We start from the raw sequence: 20003 nt of genomic DNA, 5'->3' as shown, positions 1-20003 counted from the left end.
GCCGCTCCGCCCTCGCAGCCGGCTTTGGCTCACACGGAGCTCGGAGAGGAGAAGGGCTCCTGCGGCAGCTGATCCTGGTTCCTGGAAAGCTGACCTTTCCTGCCCAGTAACGTGCGGCTGCCGGAGCCTCAGCTGCAGCCGCTCTGCGAGCCCCGCAGCGCAGTCTCGTGCTCCTTGTCCTCGCGCCCGCGCTTCAGCCCGAGGCTCGTAGCAGCTGCCGGGTGATCCAGCGGAAATGACAAGCCGCGGTTCCCGGTGACAGGAGAGTGCGAGCCGCTGCTCTTCCGAGCCAGAGACAGGAGGTGTGTCGGGGAAGCAGCGGCCTGAGAAGGTTCTCGCCGAGGCGGCTCAAGCTCGTCGCTGTCTCTTCACTTCCTGTCACTCGGGCGTTCCGCGCTCTTGACCTGGGAAAGATGGTTATAATAGTAACAAAACTGGTGCACTGCCTTCATCTCAGGTAAGGAGAGCGGCTTTGCGTGCTTTTCTCTGCTCTGTGCATGTGGTAACTCCGAAACCCACACTGGGAAAGGTCTTTTACCTGCTAAAGTTTGTTTTTTAACGAAGACTGAGAAAAAAGAGTTTTTGTGTGATTTTAAAAATCCTTTCGGGTTGAGGTTAAAAGTAAGCTTTAGTGTTTCTTTCTTGATCTCTGTTTTTCTTGACCCCGTCCCTGACCTGCTTGGTAAAATTTCAGCTTCTGTTTGCAAGATGAGGTTAAGGTACTGTTTTTTTTTTTCCTTTTTAAAGATTTCTGGGATATTCTAGGGGAGCTACTTTCCATATAGACAAACGGATATTTTAATTGGTAGTCTTTTCAGGATGGTTATGATTTCAATTACAGCTAAGAGAGGATAATTAATAATATTAAAGTTGAACATCAGTTTTGAGCAGCATTGAACTTAAGTTGCCTAGAGGACATGTGCATACTGTATGCAGTTACCTGGTTATTTGTGAAAACAAAACAAGTGGTGGGGGTTACTCTTGAGAAATAGGAGCCCACAGATTTAAAGAAAAAAAATTAGCACTCCTTCTGTCCTTTGGGTGTTGATCGAGAGAGCGTCTCCACAGCATTGTCAGTTCAAAACTAAAGAAACACTGTCAAAGTGTAGTTTTGTGGTTGCAAATTAACATTGTTGATGAAAACTGTGGAGTCAACATCTCTAGCTGACTCTTCATATAAAGAAAAAAATAGAGGAGGTTTTCAAATATAAACCAAGAGCATTCAAATAACTGTATTTGACTGCTACCAAACAAAAACCAACATGTAATATTAACTACAGTTTCAGTTACTATTAATTTGGTTGGAGGTTTTGCGAGAAAGCACTTTTCCTACTAAATCCCAAATTAGTAAGTGAGTAGGAGAAGGCAATGGCAACCCACTCCAGTACTCTTGCCTGGAAAATCCCATGGGCAGAGGAGCCTGGTAGGCTGCAGTCCTTGGGGTCGCGAAGAGTCGGGCATGACTGAACAACTTTATTTTCACTTTTTACTCTCATGCATTGGAGAAGGAAATGGCAACCCACTCCACTGTTCTTGCCTGGAGAATCCCAGGGACGGGGGAGCCTGGTGGGCTGCCGTCTATGGGGTCTCACAGTCAGACACGACTGAAGCAACTTAGCAGCAGCAGCTAGGTCTACAAGTATTGCTTAACACTTAGCAATTATAATCAAATGGGATAGAAAAATGTCTTCTTTATAGTCTAATATTAGGTTTCTTTGTTTCCTGCCTAATCGTATCTTTTTAAATAAGCCTTATTGATAATGGTTCATTTAAAATGGTAACTATGTGCTATTTCTCTGAGATATCCTTTGATGTCTTTTTCTTATCAAAACTAAAACCCTCAAATTACAAATCTTGCAGTAATAAAGAGGAAAAGACAAGTAAATGCTTAATATTGAGTAGTAAGTGCTTGACTGAAAAAAAGAGTCTCTGGATAGATTGTTGCTTATAAAGTCTTTTTTAATACAGTTCAGTGTTTGTGATGCGTTCTCTTGTGGACCCATTGAACTATGAACAAGTAAACAGACTCTAGGAAGAAAGAGTGAGGATTCAAGCTTGTGCAGAGCTAAAATGTTGTTGTGTTCAGTCATGTCTAACTCTTTGCTGCCCCCATGGACTCCCACCAGACTCCTTTGACCATGGAATTTTCCAAGCAAGCATGCTGGAGTGGGTTGCCACTTCCTACTCCAGGTATTCCTGAGCCAGGGATCAAACCCTCATCTCTTACGTCTCCTGCTTTGAAAGTGGATTCATTCCCCAAACTCCACCTGGGAAGCCCTAAATGTTTATTTCTATCTTATTCTGGAGGGATTGGAAGCCAGCTCCATTCACTCAAAAGACTTGGTTCTACAGAAGGAACAGAGTTCTTTAAAGTCTCATTATTAGTCTGGGAGCTGAGAGAAATCCATTCCTTCCTCCTGTTTTGATGTAAAGATCCCAGCTCCATACATTTTTAGCACCCCAAGTTGTGAGCTCTCAGCTGACCTGTTCCAAGACAAAAGCTACCTGGGAACACTAACGGTAATACTCTGATCTCTTATCTTTAGCTATTCATGTCAGCTGAGTTCGCAGATCCCCAGCCCAGGAGACCCTCAGTGGAATTAACTTAAGCATCATGTTTATAGCTCCCAAGGACCTATGGTTTTACTGAGGAAAAACTGTCTCTAAGGCCTGCCTCTGTTCTTGGTCTCTATCACTGGAATAGTTTCTGGGAGGTTCCCCCAACCCCCCATTATCAGCAATGATCATTCTGGTTCTAGTTAGGTATTAAGTTTGTTCTAATGCTAAGAACTCCAATCAGCAGTTGCCTGAATGATACCGTAACAATTGATTAATCTGAAGAAGAAAACAAAGTCATTCCATCATTTGGGTTTTGAGAGACAGACAGTTCTGTTTCTTTCTCTGCTGCTTTCTCCTCTTGTCCAATCAGGTGCAAAGTGAAGACGGTGCTGCAGCCTCTGTTGCTGTCCTGTCCCAGCCTTGCTGGTGTCTCTTCCACGTGAGATCGAAAAAATAAAATGTAATTTTTGGACTGCCTTACAGTGGTTGAAGACAATGCTTGAAATATAAATTTCATTTGCCCTTTTAACATTGAATAGTACTAGAACTTCAGTCCCAGTGTGTACGTTTTCCTTGTCTTTTCCTTTATTGAGGAAGAACTTTTATCTGCCCCTTTATTTCTACCTTGAATTTTGAGGTAGATTCAGCCTGGTGGGCTGCCGTCTATGGGGTCACACAGAGTCAGACACAACTGAAGTGACTTAGCAGCAGCAACTTAGTGTTTGGGGCTTTCCCAGGTAGCTCAGTGGTAAAGAATCTGCCTGCTAAGCAGGACACTTGGGTTCAATTCCTGCATCGGGAAGATCCCCCGGAGAAGGAAATGGCCCCACTCCAGTATTCTTGCCTGGGAAATCCAATGGACAGAAGAGCCTGGTGGGCTACAGTCCATAGGGTCGCAAAATGTCAGACACAACTCCATGACTAAATAGCAGCAGCAACTACTGTTTAGGATTCGAACAAGGCTCAGCTGTGGTTACTGTTTCCCAAGTGGCTCAGTAGTGAAGAATGCTGCCAATGCAGGAGCCACAGGAGATGGGAGTTTGATCCCTGGGTCAGGAAGATGCACTGGAGGAGGAAATGATAACCCCCTCCAGTATTCTTGCCTGAGGAAGTCCCTTGGACAGAGCACTCTGGCAGGCTACAGTAGGTGGAGTCTCAGAGTCGGACACGACTGAGCATGCACACAGCTATTGTTTTGTTCATTCTTAAAACCTAGATCAGTATATGCTGCTACTGCTAAGTCGCTTCAGTCATGTCCAACTCTGTGTGACCCCAGAGATGCCAGCCCACCAGGTTCCCCCGTCCCTGGGATTCTCCAGGTGAGAACACTGGAGTGGGTTGCCATTTCCTTCTCCAATGCATTAAAGTGAAAAGTGAAAGTGAAGTCACTCAGTCATGTCCGACTCCTAGGGACCCCATGGACTGCAGGCCACCAGGCTCCTCCATCCATGGGATTTGCCAGGCAAGAGTACTAGAGTGGGTTGCCATTGCCTTCTCCAGATCAGTATATACCCCCAAGTATTTTTTTTATAGAGGGACTGCATGTATTTTAATAATATTATATGGAACATTTTCATCTATCCCTCATCAGATTTTTTTTGTAGCAGTCTGAAAAGAGCTAATCAACTATCTTGTACAGCCTGAAAGATGTTCATCCTTGTCCCTGGTTGCTTTTGATTTAATAAATGAATTTTCCTTTAATTAGGCTGACTCTTAGCTTTGGTTTTAACAACTTAAGGCAAGGAACATTGTACCTATACAGAACTAGAAATACTCAAACATTAACTGCAGTCTGGGCAAGAAGCCAGCAATATCAAACTAGTTCTAGGGTTGATATACTCGTGTCCAAAAAACCCAGGGAGTCTGTCATCTTCAAGGGCATAGTTAGTTTTTAGCCCAGCCAGCAATTTTCACCTTGTCATTTCTAGAAATTCAACCTGGGAATATAGATACATCCTAAGGCTTTAGGATAGTATTGTTTCTCTGTGACATTCTTCTCTGTGGAATAGTTCAGCAACATGGGTGGGGGAGGTGGGGAGTAGGGAATGGGGAAGTGGAGGTCATGCTGATGTCTTTTGGAAGGTTCAAGCCTAGTTGGCATCTGAATATCTGTGTTTCTTGGAACAGATCATCAATTTTTCATTCCCTCCTCCTCCATCTTTTTTTTTTAAACTATTTTAAAAATGTACTTGTTTTTGGCTGTGCTGGGTCTTTCTTGTGTGCAGACTTTGTCCAGTTGTGGTGCATGGTCTTCTTATTGCAGTGGCTTCTCTTGCTGCGGCTTTAGGGCATGTGGGCTTCAGTAGTTGTGGTGTGAAGTTTAGTTGCTCTGCATGTGGAATCTTCCCGGACCAGGGACTGAACTGGTGTCCCTTGCATTGCAAAGCAGATTCTCAACCATTGGACCACCAGGGAAACCCACTTCCTTCTACATTTTTAAAGTTGCGTATATCATTATGTTTGAATATCTTGCTTATATCAATTTTAAAAGAGTTGTAAGCCATTGCAGAGTTAACCTGATGAATCTCTTAGAAACCTTCAATTCTAAAAAGTCACCTGGTAAAAGCATTCAAAAAAAGAGTCCAAACTAAATGCCCATTCTCTGCTTCTACTACCATTTATCACACAAATGGGCAGTGATGATGGCAGGGCATGCTGAGAAGAAAATGCACAGTCTTAATCACTTCCTCAGGCTCATTATAAACTTATTAAAAATATTAGTACTTGTTTGCATTGTATTTTCACACCAAGTGTTTTCATGTAGGTTCAGTTCAGTTCAGTCACTCAGTCGTGTCTGACTCTTTGAGACCCCATAAATCCCAGCATGCCAGGCCTCCTTGTCCATCACCAACTCCCAGAGTTCACTGAGACTCACATCCATTGAGCCGGTGATGCCATCCAGCCATCTCATCCTCTGTCATCCCCTTTTCCTCCTGCCCCAATCCCTCCCAGCATCAGAGTCTTTTCCAATGAGTCAACTCTTTGCATGAGGTGGCCAAAGTACTGGAGTTTCAGCTTCAGCATTAGTCCTTCCAAAGAACACCCAGGACTGATCTCCTTCAGAATGGACTGGTTGGATCTCCTTGCAGTCCAAGGGACTCTCAAGTCTTCTCCAACACCACAGTTCAAAAGCATCAATTCTTCCGCGCTCAGCCTTCTTCACAGTCCAACTCTCACATCCATACGTGACCACTGGAAAAACCATAGCCTTGACTAGCCGGACCTTTGTTGGCAAAGTAATGTCTCTGCTTTTGAATATGCTATCTAGGTTGGTCATAACTTTCCTTCTAAGGAGTAAGCGGCTTTTAATTTCATGGCTGCAGTCACCATCTGCAGTGATTTTGGAGCCCCCAAAAATAAAGTCTGACACTGTTTCCACTGTTTCCCCATCTATTTGCCATGAAGTGGTGGGACCAGATGCCATGATCTTCGTTTTCTGAATGTTGAGCTTTAAGCCAACTTTTTCACTCTCCTCTTTCACCTTCATCAAGAGGCTTTTGAGTTCCTCTTCACTTTCTGCCATAAGGGTGGTGTCATCTGAATATCTGAGGTTATTGATATTTCTCCTGGCCGTCTTGATTCCAACTTGTGCTTCTTCCAGTCCACCGTTTCTCATGATGTACTCTGCATATAAGTTAAATAAGCAGGGTGACAATATAGAGCCTTAACGTACTCCTTTTCCTATTTGGAACCAACATGCCAGCAAATTTGGAAAACTCAGCAGTGGCCACAGGACTGGAAAAGGTCAGTTTTCATTCCAGTCCCAAAGAAAGGCAATGCCAAAGAATGCTCAAACTACCACACAATTGCACTCATCTCACATGCTAGGAAAGTAATGCTCAAAATTCTCCAAGCCAGGCTTCAGCAATACGTGAACCGTGAACTTCCAGATGTTCAAGCTGGTTTTAGAAAAGGCAGAGGAACCAGAGATCAAATTGCCAACATCCTCTGGATCATCGAAAAAGCAAGAGAGTTCCAGAAAAACATCTATTTCTGCTTTATTGACTATGCCAAAGCCTTTGACTATGTGGATCACGATGAACTGTGGAAAATTCTGAAAGAGATGGGAACACCAGACCACCTGACCTGCCTCTTGAGAAACCTATATGCAGGTCAGGAGGCAACAGTTGGAACTGGACATGGAACAACAGACTGGTTCCAAATAGGAAAAGTCTGTATATTGTCATGTAGGTTACTGTATTAAATAAACATTTGATGCCTACACTTCCCTATCTTTCCCCAAATGCCTGAAATTCAGCATAGACCCACGAGACTGAGCTTTATCTTTGTGTTCCAAGCTTGCTGGTCTAGCTGTCACTCCTGACACTGTCTGTTTGGTAGGAAGGGGAGAATCTCTTTGTGTTCTTTCTTTTCCATCTGATAGAAAGTAATGTCTATACAAGTTTGGAAAAGCCTCTCAGATCTTTCCCTCCCATCCATTCTGCTGGTTACTATTTTGGTTCAGTCAGTTCCTTCCATTTTTCACTGGCTCTGTTGAGCATTCTGTAGTACTCCACTCCTTGGTCTTCTGTTTGTGCTACAGCCAGAGTGATCTGTTTGGGCTCTCAAAAAATTTAGGTGCCTGACCACGGTGGTTTCCAGATGACATGATACAGTGCCACACATCCAGATCATCTGTGAATTTCTCAGACGTACAAGGTACATCTCAATTCGCCTTCATTTTCTAAATTTCTCTCCTTCCTTTTCTCGCTGTTTTACCCCATGATCTACCTGTGTTGATCTTTTGTTTCTTTAATATATTAATCTTGCGCCTGTATCTCCTGTGTCTTCTACTGTGATATCTTTCTCCATCTTCTCCAAATAGTGTATTTTATTCATTCCTGGAGATCCAGACCGAATTTGTCTGTTTCTTAGCTTCTCCTGAAACAACCTGATTAATATTAAAGCAGTTGCTTCCCTGGTGGGCTATAGTCCATGGGGTTGCAAAGAGTCAGATACGACTAAGTGACTAACATTTTCAATTTTTCTTTTTTTCTGTAGTCACTAAAATCATCGGTAGTTTATTCACTTCATGTTAATACTTAATATTGATTGTGTGCCTTTTGCTTGCCAGATACTGCATTTAGTTCCTGAAGATACAGGAATGAAAATACGCGGACTTGCTCTCTCCATGAATGTCTAGTGGCAAGACACCTCCAAAGTGAGAGACTCCACAGGGCCAAAGCAGGATGCTGTTTGGGGTCATTATTTACTATTGTTATTACAGAATTTGGTCCTTCTTTAGACTAGGCTTCTTTCTTCAGCCCTGTGGGTCCACTTAGGCAACTAGTCTACATAATCCTGAAACCGTAGGCCTAGGTCTGTGAATTAAAGGGCCAGAGAGTGTGACTTATTGGAATAGAACCATCATTATTGGAACAAAAATATAGTATCAGATGTCTAACTGGCATTTTTTACTTTTTAAGGTTGCTCAACCAATAGTCCTAACAGATCTCTTTTCTCATTCCCTGCATATATTGTTTTTATTTTATTTGTTTTAGATAGACTTCCTTTTAGAGTACTGTTGGGTTCATAGCAAAATTGAGATGATGATACAACCATTTATCACATACCTAGCCTTCCCCATTATCAACATCTTCCACCAGAATGATAACATTTGTTACAACTGATGAACCTACAGTGATACCTCATAATCACCCAGAGTTCATACTTTACAACAAAGTTCACTCTTGGTGTTATACTTTCTATGGGTTTGGATAAACGTATAATAACACACAGGCTTCCCAGATGGCTCGGTGGTAAAGAATCTGCTGTCAATTCAGGAGACATGGTTTGATTCCTGAGTCTAGAAGCTCCCCTGGAGAAGGAAATGGCAACCCACTGAGGTATTCTTGCCTGGAGAATTCTGTGGACAGAGGAGCCTGGTGGGCCACAATCCGTGGGGTCACAGAGTTGGACGTGACTTAGCGGCTGAGCACGCACAGCACATGATGACATGTATCTGTCATCGATATCATACGAGTATTTTCACTGCCCTAAAAGCACTCTGTGCTCTGCTTATTCATCCCTTTCTTCCCTTCCCTACCCCCAACCCCTGGGAACCACTGATGTTTTTATTGTTTGCAGAGTTTTGCCTTTTGCAGAATGTAATCGAGTTGGAATAACGCAGTATGTAGTCTATTCAGATTGGCTTCATTTAGTAACATGCATTTATTTTCCCATTGTCTTTTCATGACCTTCTAGCTCATTCTTTTTAGTGATGAATAATATTCCATTGTCTGTGGCTATACCACAGTGCATTCTTTCTAATTATTTTTGTTTTTTTCTTCTGTTGGACTTGGGTCTTTAGGGGGTCAAGGCTTTGTTTGGTTCCAGGCACATTTATAGTATGCACATAATTAATGGTTGTTGTGTGAATAAGTCATAGGTGAATATATGAGACATGTAATTTTTCTTTTTCTTGTAGTCTGTCCTTCACCTGGAAGCAGCTTCCAGACTGGATAAGTTTGTGCTTGTGGGAGAGTGTGCATTTTATTTTGGTTTTTCTCTATTAGCCTGCCATCACTTCTTAAACACAATGGTCAGTAAAGTACAGCTCTTGAGCTAAATCTGCCCTGATACTCATTTTCATAAATAAAGTTTTAATGGTACACAACCATGCCCATTCATTTGTGTAATGTGACTGGAAGACTTGAGTGATTGAGAGAGAGACCATATGATCACTTGTGCTAAATATTTACTTAGCCTTTACAGCAAAAGATTTCTGACCCCTGCTCTAAGTGGGGAAGAAGCTAGAGTCTGAGATCAGGGTGGCAGAAGTGATTGCTTGAGGGGACTTTTCCAAAGTATCAGCTGTTAGATCCTTCAGTTCAGTTCAGTTCAGTAGCTCAGTCATGTCTGATTCTTTGCAACCCCAGGGACTGCAGCATGCCAGGCCTCTCTGTCCATCACCAACTCCCAGAGTTTACTCAGATTCGTGTCCATTGAGTCGGTGATGCCATCCAACCATCTCATCCTCTGTCATCCCATTCTCCTCCTGCCCTCAATCTTTCCCAGCATCGGGGTCTTTTAAAATGAGTCAGTTCTTCACATCAGGTGACCAAAGTATTGGAGTTTCAGCTTCAACATCAGTCCTTCCAATGAATATTCAGGACTGGTTGGATCTGCTTGCAGTCCAAGGGATTCTCAAGAGTCTTCTCCAACACCACAGTTCAAAAGCATCAATTCTTCGCTGCTCAGCTTTCTTTATGGTCCAACTCTCACATCCATACATGACTACTGGAAAAACCATAGCCTTGACTAGAGGGACCTTTGTTGGCAAAGTAACATCTCTGCTTTTTAATATATTGTCTAGGGTGGTCATAACTTTTCTCCCAAGGAGTAAGCATCTTTTAATTTCATGGCTGCAATCACCATCTGCAGTGATTGTGGAGCCCCCAAAAATAAAGTCTGCCACTATTTCCACTGTTTCTCCACCTATTTGCCACGACGTGATGGGACCATGTTAGATACGTATATGGAATAATATGTTTCTGAGATTTATTTTGATTAGTGTTGCAGGTAGAAACCATAAAAACAGATCTGGTGAAAGATCTGGTAGCTTTGTTTTACTAATCACAAGACAGACGCTTTTGACCCAAGCTGATTTTAAAACTTTAACATGAATCAGAATCACCTGGAGGGCTTGTTCGAACGCAGAGTGTTTTCCCTCCCCTGAGTGAACTCCTAATTCAGTAGCCTTGGGTGATGCTCCAGAAGCTGCATTGAGACAGGTTCCTGGATGCTGCTGATGCTGTTGATCTGGGGACTACACTTTCAGACCCATTAGTTCAGAGCTGTGATTCTGAGCCTCAGTTGCATCTCAGAACCATCTAGGGAGTTTAAATTTTTTTTTTTTTTTAAATAAAACATACTTGGCCTCACCCCAAACTTACAAATCAATCCCCAGAGTTTGTCTGTATTTTAAAAAGAGTAATTCTGAAGAATAATCATCTTGCTTTTAGAACTGTCATATGGGCTTTGCTGGCTAAGATGTACATGAGCTGTTTTGATGACAACAAACTTTGTTTACAGTAAATTCTAAAAAATTACATCCAGATATCATTCCTTTCTTAGTTTTAAGTAAAACTAAACTGGAATACTGTATGTATATTACATTTGTCAGTGGACTGCAGAAAAATTATAGTCTAAAAAGTGCACTCAATTCAGCAGAGTTCCTTTTTTCTTACTAACTTTGGGAAGTATTTGTAAATTTTGTTTTTTCACTGTGTAAAATTAGTTGCAATTCTATACTTGATAATTTCCCTTAAAATGAGTGAGGGTAACCAACAAGGACCCACTATGTAGCACAGGGAACTGTTCTCAATATTTTGTAATAACCTAGAAGGGAAAATCAGAGATACCAAAGAAAATCAGAGATACCAAAGGAACATTTCATGCAAAGATGAGCTCGATAAAGGACAGAAATGGTGTGGACCTAACAGAAGCAGAAGATATTAAGAAGAGATGGCAAGAATACACAGAAGAACTGTACAAAAAAGATCTCCACGACCCAGATAATCACGATGGTGTGATCACTGACCTAGAGCCAGACATCCTGGAATGTGAAGTCAAGTGGGCCTTAGAAAGCATCACTATGAACAAAGCTAGTGGAGGTGATGGAATTCCAGTTGAGCTATTCCAAATCCTGAAAGATGATGCTGTAAAAGTGCTGCACTCATATGCCAGCAAATTTGGAAAACTCAGCAGTGGCCACAGAACTGGAAAAGGTCAGTTTTCACTACAATCCCAAAGAAAGGCAATGCCAAAGAATGCTCAAACTACCACACAATTGCACTCATCTCACACGCTAGTAAAATAATGCCCAAAATTCTCCAAGCCAGGCTTCAACAATATGTGAACCATGAACTTCCTGATGTTCAAGCTGGTTTTAGAAAAGGCAGAGGAACCAGAGATCAAATTGCCAACATCCGCTGGATCATGGAAAAAGCAAGAGAGTTCCAGAAAAACATCTATTTCTGCTTTATCGACTATGCCAAAGCCTTTGACTGTGTGGATCACAATAAAATGTGGAAAATTCTGAAAGAGATGGGAATACCAGACCACCTGATCTGCCTCTTGAGAAATTTGTATGCAGGTCAGGAAGCAACAGTTAGAACTGGACATGGAACAACAGACTGGTTCCAAATAGGAAAAGGAGTACGTCAAGGCTCTATATTGTCACCCTGTTTATTTAACTTATATGCAGAGTACATCATGAGAAACGGTGGACTGGAAGAAACACAAGCTGGAATCAAGATTGCCGGGAGAAATATCAATCACCTCAGATATGCAGATGACACCACCCTTATGGCAGAAAGTGAAGAGGAACTAAAAAGCCTTTTGATGACAGTGAAAGAGGAGAGTGGAAAAGTTGGCTTAAAGCTCAACATTCAGAAAACGAAGATCATGGCATCCAGTCCCACCACTTCATGGCAAATAGATGGGGAAACAGTGAAAACAGTGTCAGACTTTATTTTTCTGGGCTCCAAAATCACTGCAGATGGTGACTGCAGCCATGAAATTAAAAGCCGCTTACTCCTTAGAAGGAAAGTTATGACCAACCTAGATAGCATATTCAAAAGCAGAGACATTACTTTGCCAACAAAGTTTCGTCTAGTCAAGGCTATGGTTTTTCCAGTGGTCATGTATGGATGTGAGAGTTGGACTGTGAAGAAGGCTGAGCGCTGAAGAATTGATGCTTTTGAACTGTGGTGTTGGAGAAGACTCTTGAGAGTCCCTTGGACTGCAAGGAGATCCAACCAGTCCATTCTGAAGGAGATCAGCCCTGGGATTTCTTTGGAAGAAATGATGCTAAAGCTGAGACTCCAGTACTTTGGCCACCTCATGTGAAGAGTTGACTCATTGGAAAAGACTCTGATTCTGGGAGGGATTGGGGGCAGGAAGAGAAGGGGACGACAGAGGATGAGATGGCTGGATGGTATCACCAACTCCATGGACGTGAATCTGAGTGAACTCTGGGAGTTGGTGATGGACAGAGAGGCCTGGCATGCTGCGATTCATGGGGTCGCGAAGAGTCGGACACGACTGAGCGAGTGATCTGATCTGATAAGGGAAAAGAGTCTGAAAGAGTTTATCTGTATAGCTACTACCTGTCTGTCTATCTGAATCACTTTGCTGTACACCTGAAAGTAACACAACATTGTAAATTAGCTATACTTCAATACTGGGTTGGAGAGTCATGAACAGCTCACATTCTGCCATCCTTCCATGGTTTCACTGTAGCAGGTTTAAATGTTCAAGTGCTTTCTAAAAATGGCTGGAAATAGCCCAAGAGGTCTTCTTTCTGGCTTTTCCTCCTCTCTTTTCAGAGAGAAAACATCCCTTACCATCTGGGTAGGTATATTTTTAAACAAAATAAAATCCTGTTGCTCTGTACATGCTTTTGTTTAGAGATTTTGTTTCCCCTCTACTGCCATTTCTGCATACTATATCGCTGTATTCATTTTAATTTCGTTGATTGCTATTTGTAATGTTCGGAAGCTGAGTATTATGTCAGAATACAAATAAGGCAAAACAACCATGAAATAGTAAATGTCTAAGAAACAATTATTTGGCACTTTGGCTGCTAATGTAGTTGCCTCAACAATCAGGAGCCACACAAAGAACTCCTAAGCCCTGTGTTTAGGAAGGGTGAGCATTACAGTCATGTTTTTGGTCTGCAGTTTAAAAAAATTTTTTCTTTGACCTTAAAAGGGTAGGAATAAATACAAAGATTTGAGTTTATGGATCCCCAAATTCATACAACAAAATAGCCATCAACTTCAACTACATAATTTTGCATATGGAATCATGATGATTACTAACATGAAGTGTCAGAATATGAGTTTGACAGATAGCTTTATAAAAATCATGTACTAACGTATAGAAGAACTAATTTGTTAAAGGAATTTGAATTTGAAGTCAGCTGTCTTGAGTGAAAATTCTCACTTTTTTTTTTTTTTTGCATTTCATTAGGAGATGGATTCGGAGAAGGCAATGGCACCCCACTCCAGTACTCTTGCCTGGAAAACCCCATGGATGGAGGAGCCTGGTAGGCTGCAGTCCACGGGGTCGCTAAGTCAGACATGACTGAGCAACTTCACTTTCACTTTTCACTTTCACGCACTGGAGAAGGCAGTGGCAACACACTCCAGTGTTCTTGCCTGGAGAATCCCAGGGACAGGGGAGCCTGGTGGGCTGTTGTCTGTGGGGTCGCACAGAGTCAGACACGACTGAAGTGACTTAGCAGCAGGAGATGGATGAGGAAGTACTTAGGAGCTATTGTGAGTTGCATAGAAATGAAGAACTTTTATACTTTCCTTTTCATGAAGCCATGGAAGTCACTTGCTTACGCCTAAGTCAGCTCTACAAAGGGGGCTTTTATTTGTAAGGACTCATAGTTACAGCTTCTAGAAGGCAGTAGCACCCAGGAAAACCCCAAAGTAATAAAAGATGTTAATCCATTACTCTGTGTTGTTCTTATTTGAGCATGATCATTGGAAGAGTCAGGGCTAGTTATTCAACTAGAAAAATTGATTGAAGTAGAGACTCTTTCTTCACTTTTTGAATTTCATTTTTCAAGTGGGAATGTTCTAGATTTCTCTTTTATACATAAGCAGGGCCAGTGTTGTGAGCATTTTTGTCTTGCTCATAGGAATGTTGTGTAGGTCAGTGGGTTTCCAAAATGAACATGCTTTGCCCACGCTCAGATGGGCCTTGTGCTGGTTTAATGCTCTGCCGTTACTGTCTTGAAGCGCTTAATAAATATTTTCTGAACAAGGGGCCCCGTGTTTTTATTTTGCACTGGATCCCATAACTAACACAGTCAGTCCTGGCAACAGGAATGGGATCTTATTCATCTTTTGTTTCCCTGCAAATTTTCAGCATTGAATGAATGAGTGCCTCCTTTATTCCGAGAACAAAACAAAATAGTTTTGTTGCTTCCTGCATTGCTGATAGGAATATGGTTTAGATGAATGGGTTCCCAAAGTGAATCTACTACAGATATGGTGAGGTGGATGGTTGAGTGGTGGGTAAAAGTGGCAGTGAATACAATTCTTTAAACTTTTAATGAACACAGATTCTCTTCATCTTCCTGGATCAAAATTCCCTGAGAATAAAGGCCAGGAATCTATGCCTTTAAAAAACTCCTCAGGTCCTCTCATACATGGCAAGGACTGCGATCTTATCTCAGGGAGCTCTGCAAGGCAAGGCCTGTAGGTCTGAATTTAACTGTGGATGTGAGTTTCTGGCTTGTCAAGACTGTCAAGAAAAAGACCTGTTTCAAGGACATCAAGTATAATTTGGAGGACAGTGGGGTATAACCAGGCTAAGAATTAGCACAACACTCCCAAGCCCAAGATGATCCTGTGTGATAGCTATGGGGCTATCATTTGTCCCATCACTTATACACTCATTGGAAGGAGTATGAGAATCTATGAGGTTTATGCTCCCAAAGCATGAGGTGAAGGTTGGCATTACAAACCATGCTGTAGCATAAAGCACCAGCCTGCTACAGCCTGCTGGAAAGGTGAGATGTACTTCTAAGTAGTGGGCAGAGAGGTAAATAAGACAACTAACAGGGATAAAAATTATCCAGAAATAGAAAGTAATTTTTCAACTACCTGCATGATTTACTTTTATTACTTTTATTCAGTTCAGTTCAGTCACTAAGTTGTGTATGACTTTTTGCAGCCCCATGAACTGCAGCATGCCAGGCCTCCCTGGCCATCACCAACTCCTGGAGCCTACCCAAACTCATGTCCATTGAGTTGGTATGCTATTCAACCATCTCATCCTCTGTCATCCCCTTCTCCTCCTGCCCTTAATCTTTCCCAGCATCAGGGTCTTTTCAAATGAGTCAGCTCTTCGCATCAGGTGACCAAAGTATTGGAGTTTCAGCTTCGGCATCAGTCCTTCCAATGAACACCCAGGACTGATCTCCTTTAGGATGGACTGGTTGGATCTGCTTGCAGTCCAAGGGACTCTCAAGAGTCTTCTACAACACCACAGTTCAAAAGCATCAATTCTTCAGTGTTCAGTTTTCTTTATAGTCCAACTTTCAAATCCATACATGACCACTGGAAAAACCATAACCTTGACTAGACAGACCTTTGTTGACAAAGTAATGTCTCAGCTTTTTAATATGCTGTCTGCTGCTGCTGCTAAGTCACTTCACTTGTGCCCGACTCTGTGCGACCCCATAGATGGCAGCCCACCAGGCTCCCACATCCCTGGGAGTCTCCAGGCAAGAACACTGGAGTGGGTTGCCATTTCTTTCTCCAATGCATGAAAGTGAAAAGTGAAACTGAGGTCGCTGTCTAGGTTGGTCATAACTTTCCTTCCAAGGAGTAAGTGTCTTTTAATTTCATGGCTGCAGTCACCATCTGCAGTGATTTGGAGCCCAAAAAAATAAAGTCTGACACTGTTTCCACTGTTTCCCCATCTATTTGCCATGAAGTGATGGGACCAGATGCCATGATCTTCGCTTTCTGAATGTTGAGCTTTAAGCCAACTTCTTCACTCTCCTCTTTCACTTTCATCAAGAGGCTTTTGAGTTCCTCTTCACTTTCTGTCATAAGGGTGGTGTCATCTGCATATCTGAGGTTATTGATATTTCTCCTGGCAATCTTGATTCCCACTTGTGCTTCATCCAGTCCAGCATTTCTCATGATGTACTCTGCATATAAGTTAAATAAGCAGGGTGACAATATACAGCCTTGACGTACTCCTTTTCCTATTTGGAACCAGTCTGTTGTTCCATGTCCAGTTCTAACTGTTGCTTCCTGACCTGCATATAGGTTTCTCAAGAGGCAGGTCAGGTGGTCTGGTTTTCCTATTTATTTTAGAATTTGCCACAGTTCATTGTGATCCACACAGTCAAAGGCTTTGGCTTAGTCAATAAAGCAGAAATAGATGTTTTTCTGGAACTCTCTTGCTTTTTCCATGATCCAGCAGATGTTGGCAATTTGATCTCTGGTTCCTCTGCCTTTTCTAAAACCAGCTTAAACATCAGGAAGTTCATGGTTCACATATTGCTGAAGCCTGGCTTGGAGAATTTTGGGCATTACTTTCCTAGCGTGTGAGATGAGTGCAATTGTCTGGCAGTTTGAGCTTTCTTTGGCATTGCCTTTCTTTGGGATTGGAATGAAAACTGACCTTTTCCAGTCCTGTGGCCATTGCTGAGTTTTCCAAATTTGCTGGCCTGTTGAGTGCAGCACTTTCACGGCATCATCTTTTAGGATGTGAAATAGCTCAACTGGGGTTCCATCACCTCCACTAGCTTTGTTTGTACTGATTCTTCCTAAAGATCACTTGACTCACATTCTAGGTGAGTGATCACACCATCGTGATTATCTTGGTCATGAAGCTCTTTTTTGTACAATTCTTCTGTGTATTCTTGCCACCTCTTCTTAATATCTTCTGCTTCTGTCAGGTCCCTACCATTTCTGTCCTTTATTGAGCCCATCTTTGCATGAAATGTTCCCTTGGTACTTCTAATTTTCTTGAAGAGATTTCCAGTCTCTCCCATTCTATTGCTTTCCTCTATTTCTTTGCATTGATCTTATTACTTAGTAAATATATTTTCTCAGCATCTATTATGTGTCAGATACTATGTCAGGCACTAGGCTGCAGAGGTGACAAAAAGGGTTAATCCTTGATGTCCTGGAACCTGACTTCTGATGGAGTGAGAGAGACCTTTGCTAAACATGTCAGAGTTATGAGTGCTGTGAAGAGAATGTGATAGTGTGTGTGAATGGTTATGGACCCCACAGTGGGTGAGCAGGGATGTCAACTTCTCTTCCTTCCATACCAAATGTAGTTGCTACGCTAATGTGTTAACTTGTCAAGAACTCGGTTCCCTTAGCCTTAGGAACCAAGGTGGAATTTGCCTTCTTGGCCAGGCCATTGAACAGTTCAGTTGTAGAGAATGATTTTGGAGCATTTAGAATGACTTTAGTGCTATTATGTCCGTACTATAATAGCAAGTAGCTCCTTTCCAGTTGTTGGATGTGTTAATTGAATGCTAACACTGAGAGGTTAAACTAACATTATTGTCTTCGTTTTCCTAATAAATACGTCCGGCTGGCTTGAGCAAGATAAAAACAAAATACTAAGCAGGTGATGTTTTTTGTCTGCTAATTCTTAGGTTGACTTTTGGCAGATTTCCCCCTTATTTTATATTTACTGAAATACAGAAATCAAGACTGGCTAATGAGTAAATGGTAAAAGTGATGACATTTTTAATGTTAAATATTTCATTATAATAAGCTAAGAGAAGAATGTGTAGAATTAAACAAGTGAGTTTTATAACGTATGGAGCATAGGGAAAGAAATCAGGCGGAATTGTTTTTATTGTCTAAACTAAAACAAATACTTCTATGAAAAAGGATTTTCCCAAAAGTTGGCATTTTTAGGCAATATGTATTAGAAACACTTAAAATACAGATGCTTTCCTAGTTCTTTCTGATTAAGAAAATCAACTGTTATATCTTTTTTGAAAATTTAGGTTTATTTAATTTATTTAAATATCAATTAGTAGTTCTATAAATGTTATTAGTACTTAGATCAAATAGATGACCTTTATTTTGCTTTAAACTACAGCTAATATTTAAACAGATAAATTATATAGTACTTGCTATTTGCCAAGTACATATATCAACACATTTAATCCCCACAAAAGAAAAACCCCAGTGAGATAGATATTATCATGATCCCTATATGACAGACATTGAAACTTCACAGAGAAGTCAAGTGGGAAGTCTGAGGTCCCTGGGCTCTGTGTGGAGAAGCTAGGGTTTGAGCCCTACCTACTGGGACTGGAGTCACTACTCTTACCCTTCACATGGTACACGCATCACAGGAGAGTTGCTAGTAAGTAGAAAGCAAGAGACTCCAGTTACTGTACAAATCTGTATTTGTTTGGCACAAATAGGTGCTGATCCAACCAAGAATTGTTGTTCAGTAGCTAAGTTGTGTCTGACTCTATGTGATCCCATGGACTGCAGCATTCCAGGCTTCCCTGTCCTACACCATCTCCTGGAGTTTGCTCAAATTCACATGCATTGAGTCGGTGATGCCATCGAACCATCTCATCCTCTGTTTCCCCTTTCTCCTCCTGCCTTCATCTTTCCCAGCATCAGGATCTTTTCCAATGATGTGTATGTCTGAGTTCTTTTTTGTCCACCTGAAACTATCATAACATTGTTGACTGGCTATCAGTTCAGTTCAGTTCAGTCGCTCGGTTGTGTCCGACTCTTTGAGACCCCATGAATTGCAGCATGCCAGGCCTCCCTGTCCATCACCAACTCCTGGAGTTCACTCAGACTCATGTCCATCAAGTCAGTGATGCCATCCAGCCATCTCATCCTCTGTCATCCCCTTCTCCTCCTGCCTTCAATCTTTCCCAGCATCAGAGTCTTTTCCAGTGAGTCAACTCTTCGCATGAGGTGGCCAAAGTACTGGAGTTTCAGCTTCAGCATCATTCCTTCCAAAGAAATCCCAGGGCTGATCTCCTTCAGAATGTACTGGTTGGATCTCCTTGCAGTCCAAGGGACTCTCAAGAGTCTTCTCCAACACCACAGTTCAAAGCATCAATTCTTCGGCACTCAGCCGCCTTCACAGTCCAACTCTCACATCCATACATGACCACAGGAAAAACCATAGTCTTGACTAGACAGACCTTTGTTGGTGAAGTAATGTCTCTGCTTTTGAATATGCTATCTAGGTTGGTCATAACTTTCCTTCCAAGGAGTAAGTGTCTTTTAATTTCATGGCTGCAGTCACCATCTGCAGTGATTTTGGAGCCCAGAAAAATAAAGTCTGACATTGTTTCCACTGTTTCCCCATCTATTTCCCATGAAGTGGTGGGACCGGATGCCATGATCTTTGTTTTCTGAATGTTGAGCTTTAAGCCAACTTTTTCACTCTCCTCTTTCACTTTCATCAAGAGGCTTTTTAGTTCCTCTTCACTTTCTGCCATAAGGGTGGTGTCATCTGCGTATCTGAGGTGATTGATATTTCTCCCGGCAATCTTGATTCCAGCTTGTGTTTCTTCCAGTCCAGTGTTTCTCATGATGTACTCTGCATATAAGTTAAATAAGCAGGGTGACAATATACAGCCTTGACGAACTCCTTTTCCTATTTGGAACCAGTCTGTTGTTCCATGTCCAGTTTGAACTGTTGCTTCCTGACCTGCATACAGATTTCTCAAGAGGCAGATCAGGTGGTCTGGTATTCCCATCTCTTTCAGAATTTTCCACATTTTATTGTGATCCACACAGTCAAAGGCTTTGGCATAGTCAATAAAGCAGAAATCAATGTTTTTCTGGAACTCTCTTGCTTTTTCTATGATCCAGCAGATGTTGGCAATTTGATCTCTGGTTCCTCTGCCTTTTCTAAAACCAGCTTGAACATCAGAAAGTTCATGGTTCACATATTGC

General features: G+C 41.9%; 1 protein-coding gene across 1 annotated transcript in view; it reads left to right on the top strand.

The window, feature by feature from the left end:
• Positions 1-323: 323 nt before the first annotated feature.
• ARHGAP18 (Rho GTPase activating protein 18) overlaps positions 324-20003 on the top strand; it is a 202681-nt gene continuing 183001 nt past the window's right edge. Inside the window, exon 1 of the mRNA XM_027551504.1 lies at positions 324-457. Coding sequence (XP_027407305.1) covers positions 414-457 — 44 coding nt within the window. The 5' untranslated portion in view covers positions 324-413. The remainder of the gene's footprint in view (positions 458-20003) is intronic.

The sequence above is a fragment of the Bos indicus x Bos taurus genome, chromosome 9 (genome assembly GCF_003369695.1).
Source record: "Bos indicus x Bos taurus breed Angus x Brahman F1 hybrid chromosome 9, Bos_hybrid_MaternalHap_v2.0, whole genome shotgun sequence".
Classification (NCBI taxonomy): domain Eukaryota; kingdom Metazoa; phylum Chordata; class Mammalia; order Artiodactyla; family Bovidae; genus Bos; species Bos indicus x Bos taurus.
The sequence above is the reverse complement of the archived record's forward strand: the minus strand, read 5'-3'. Positions and strand labels throughout refer to the sequence as shown.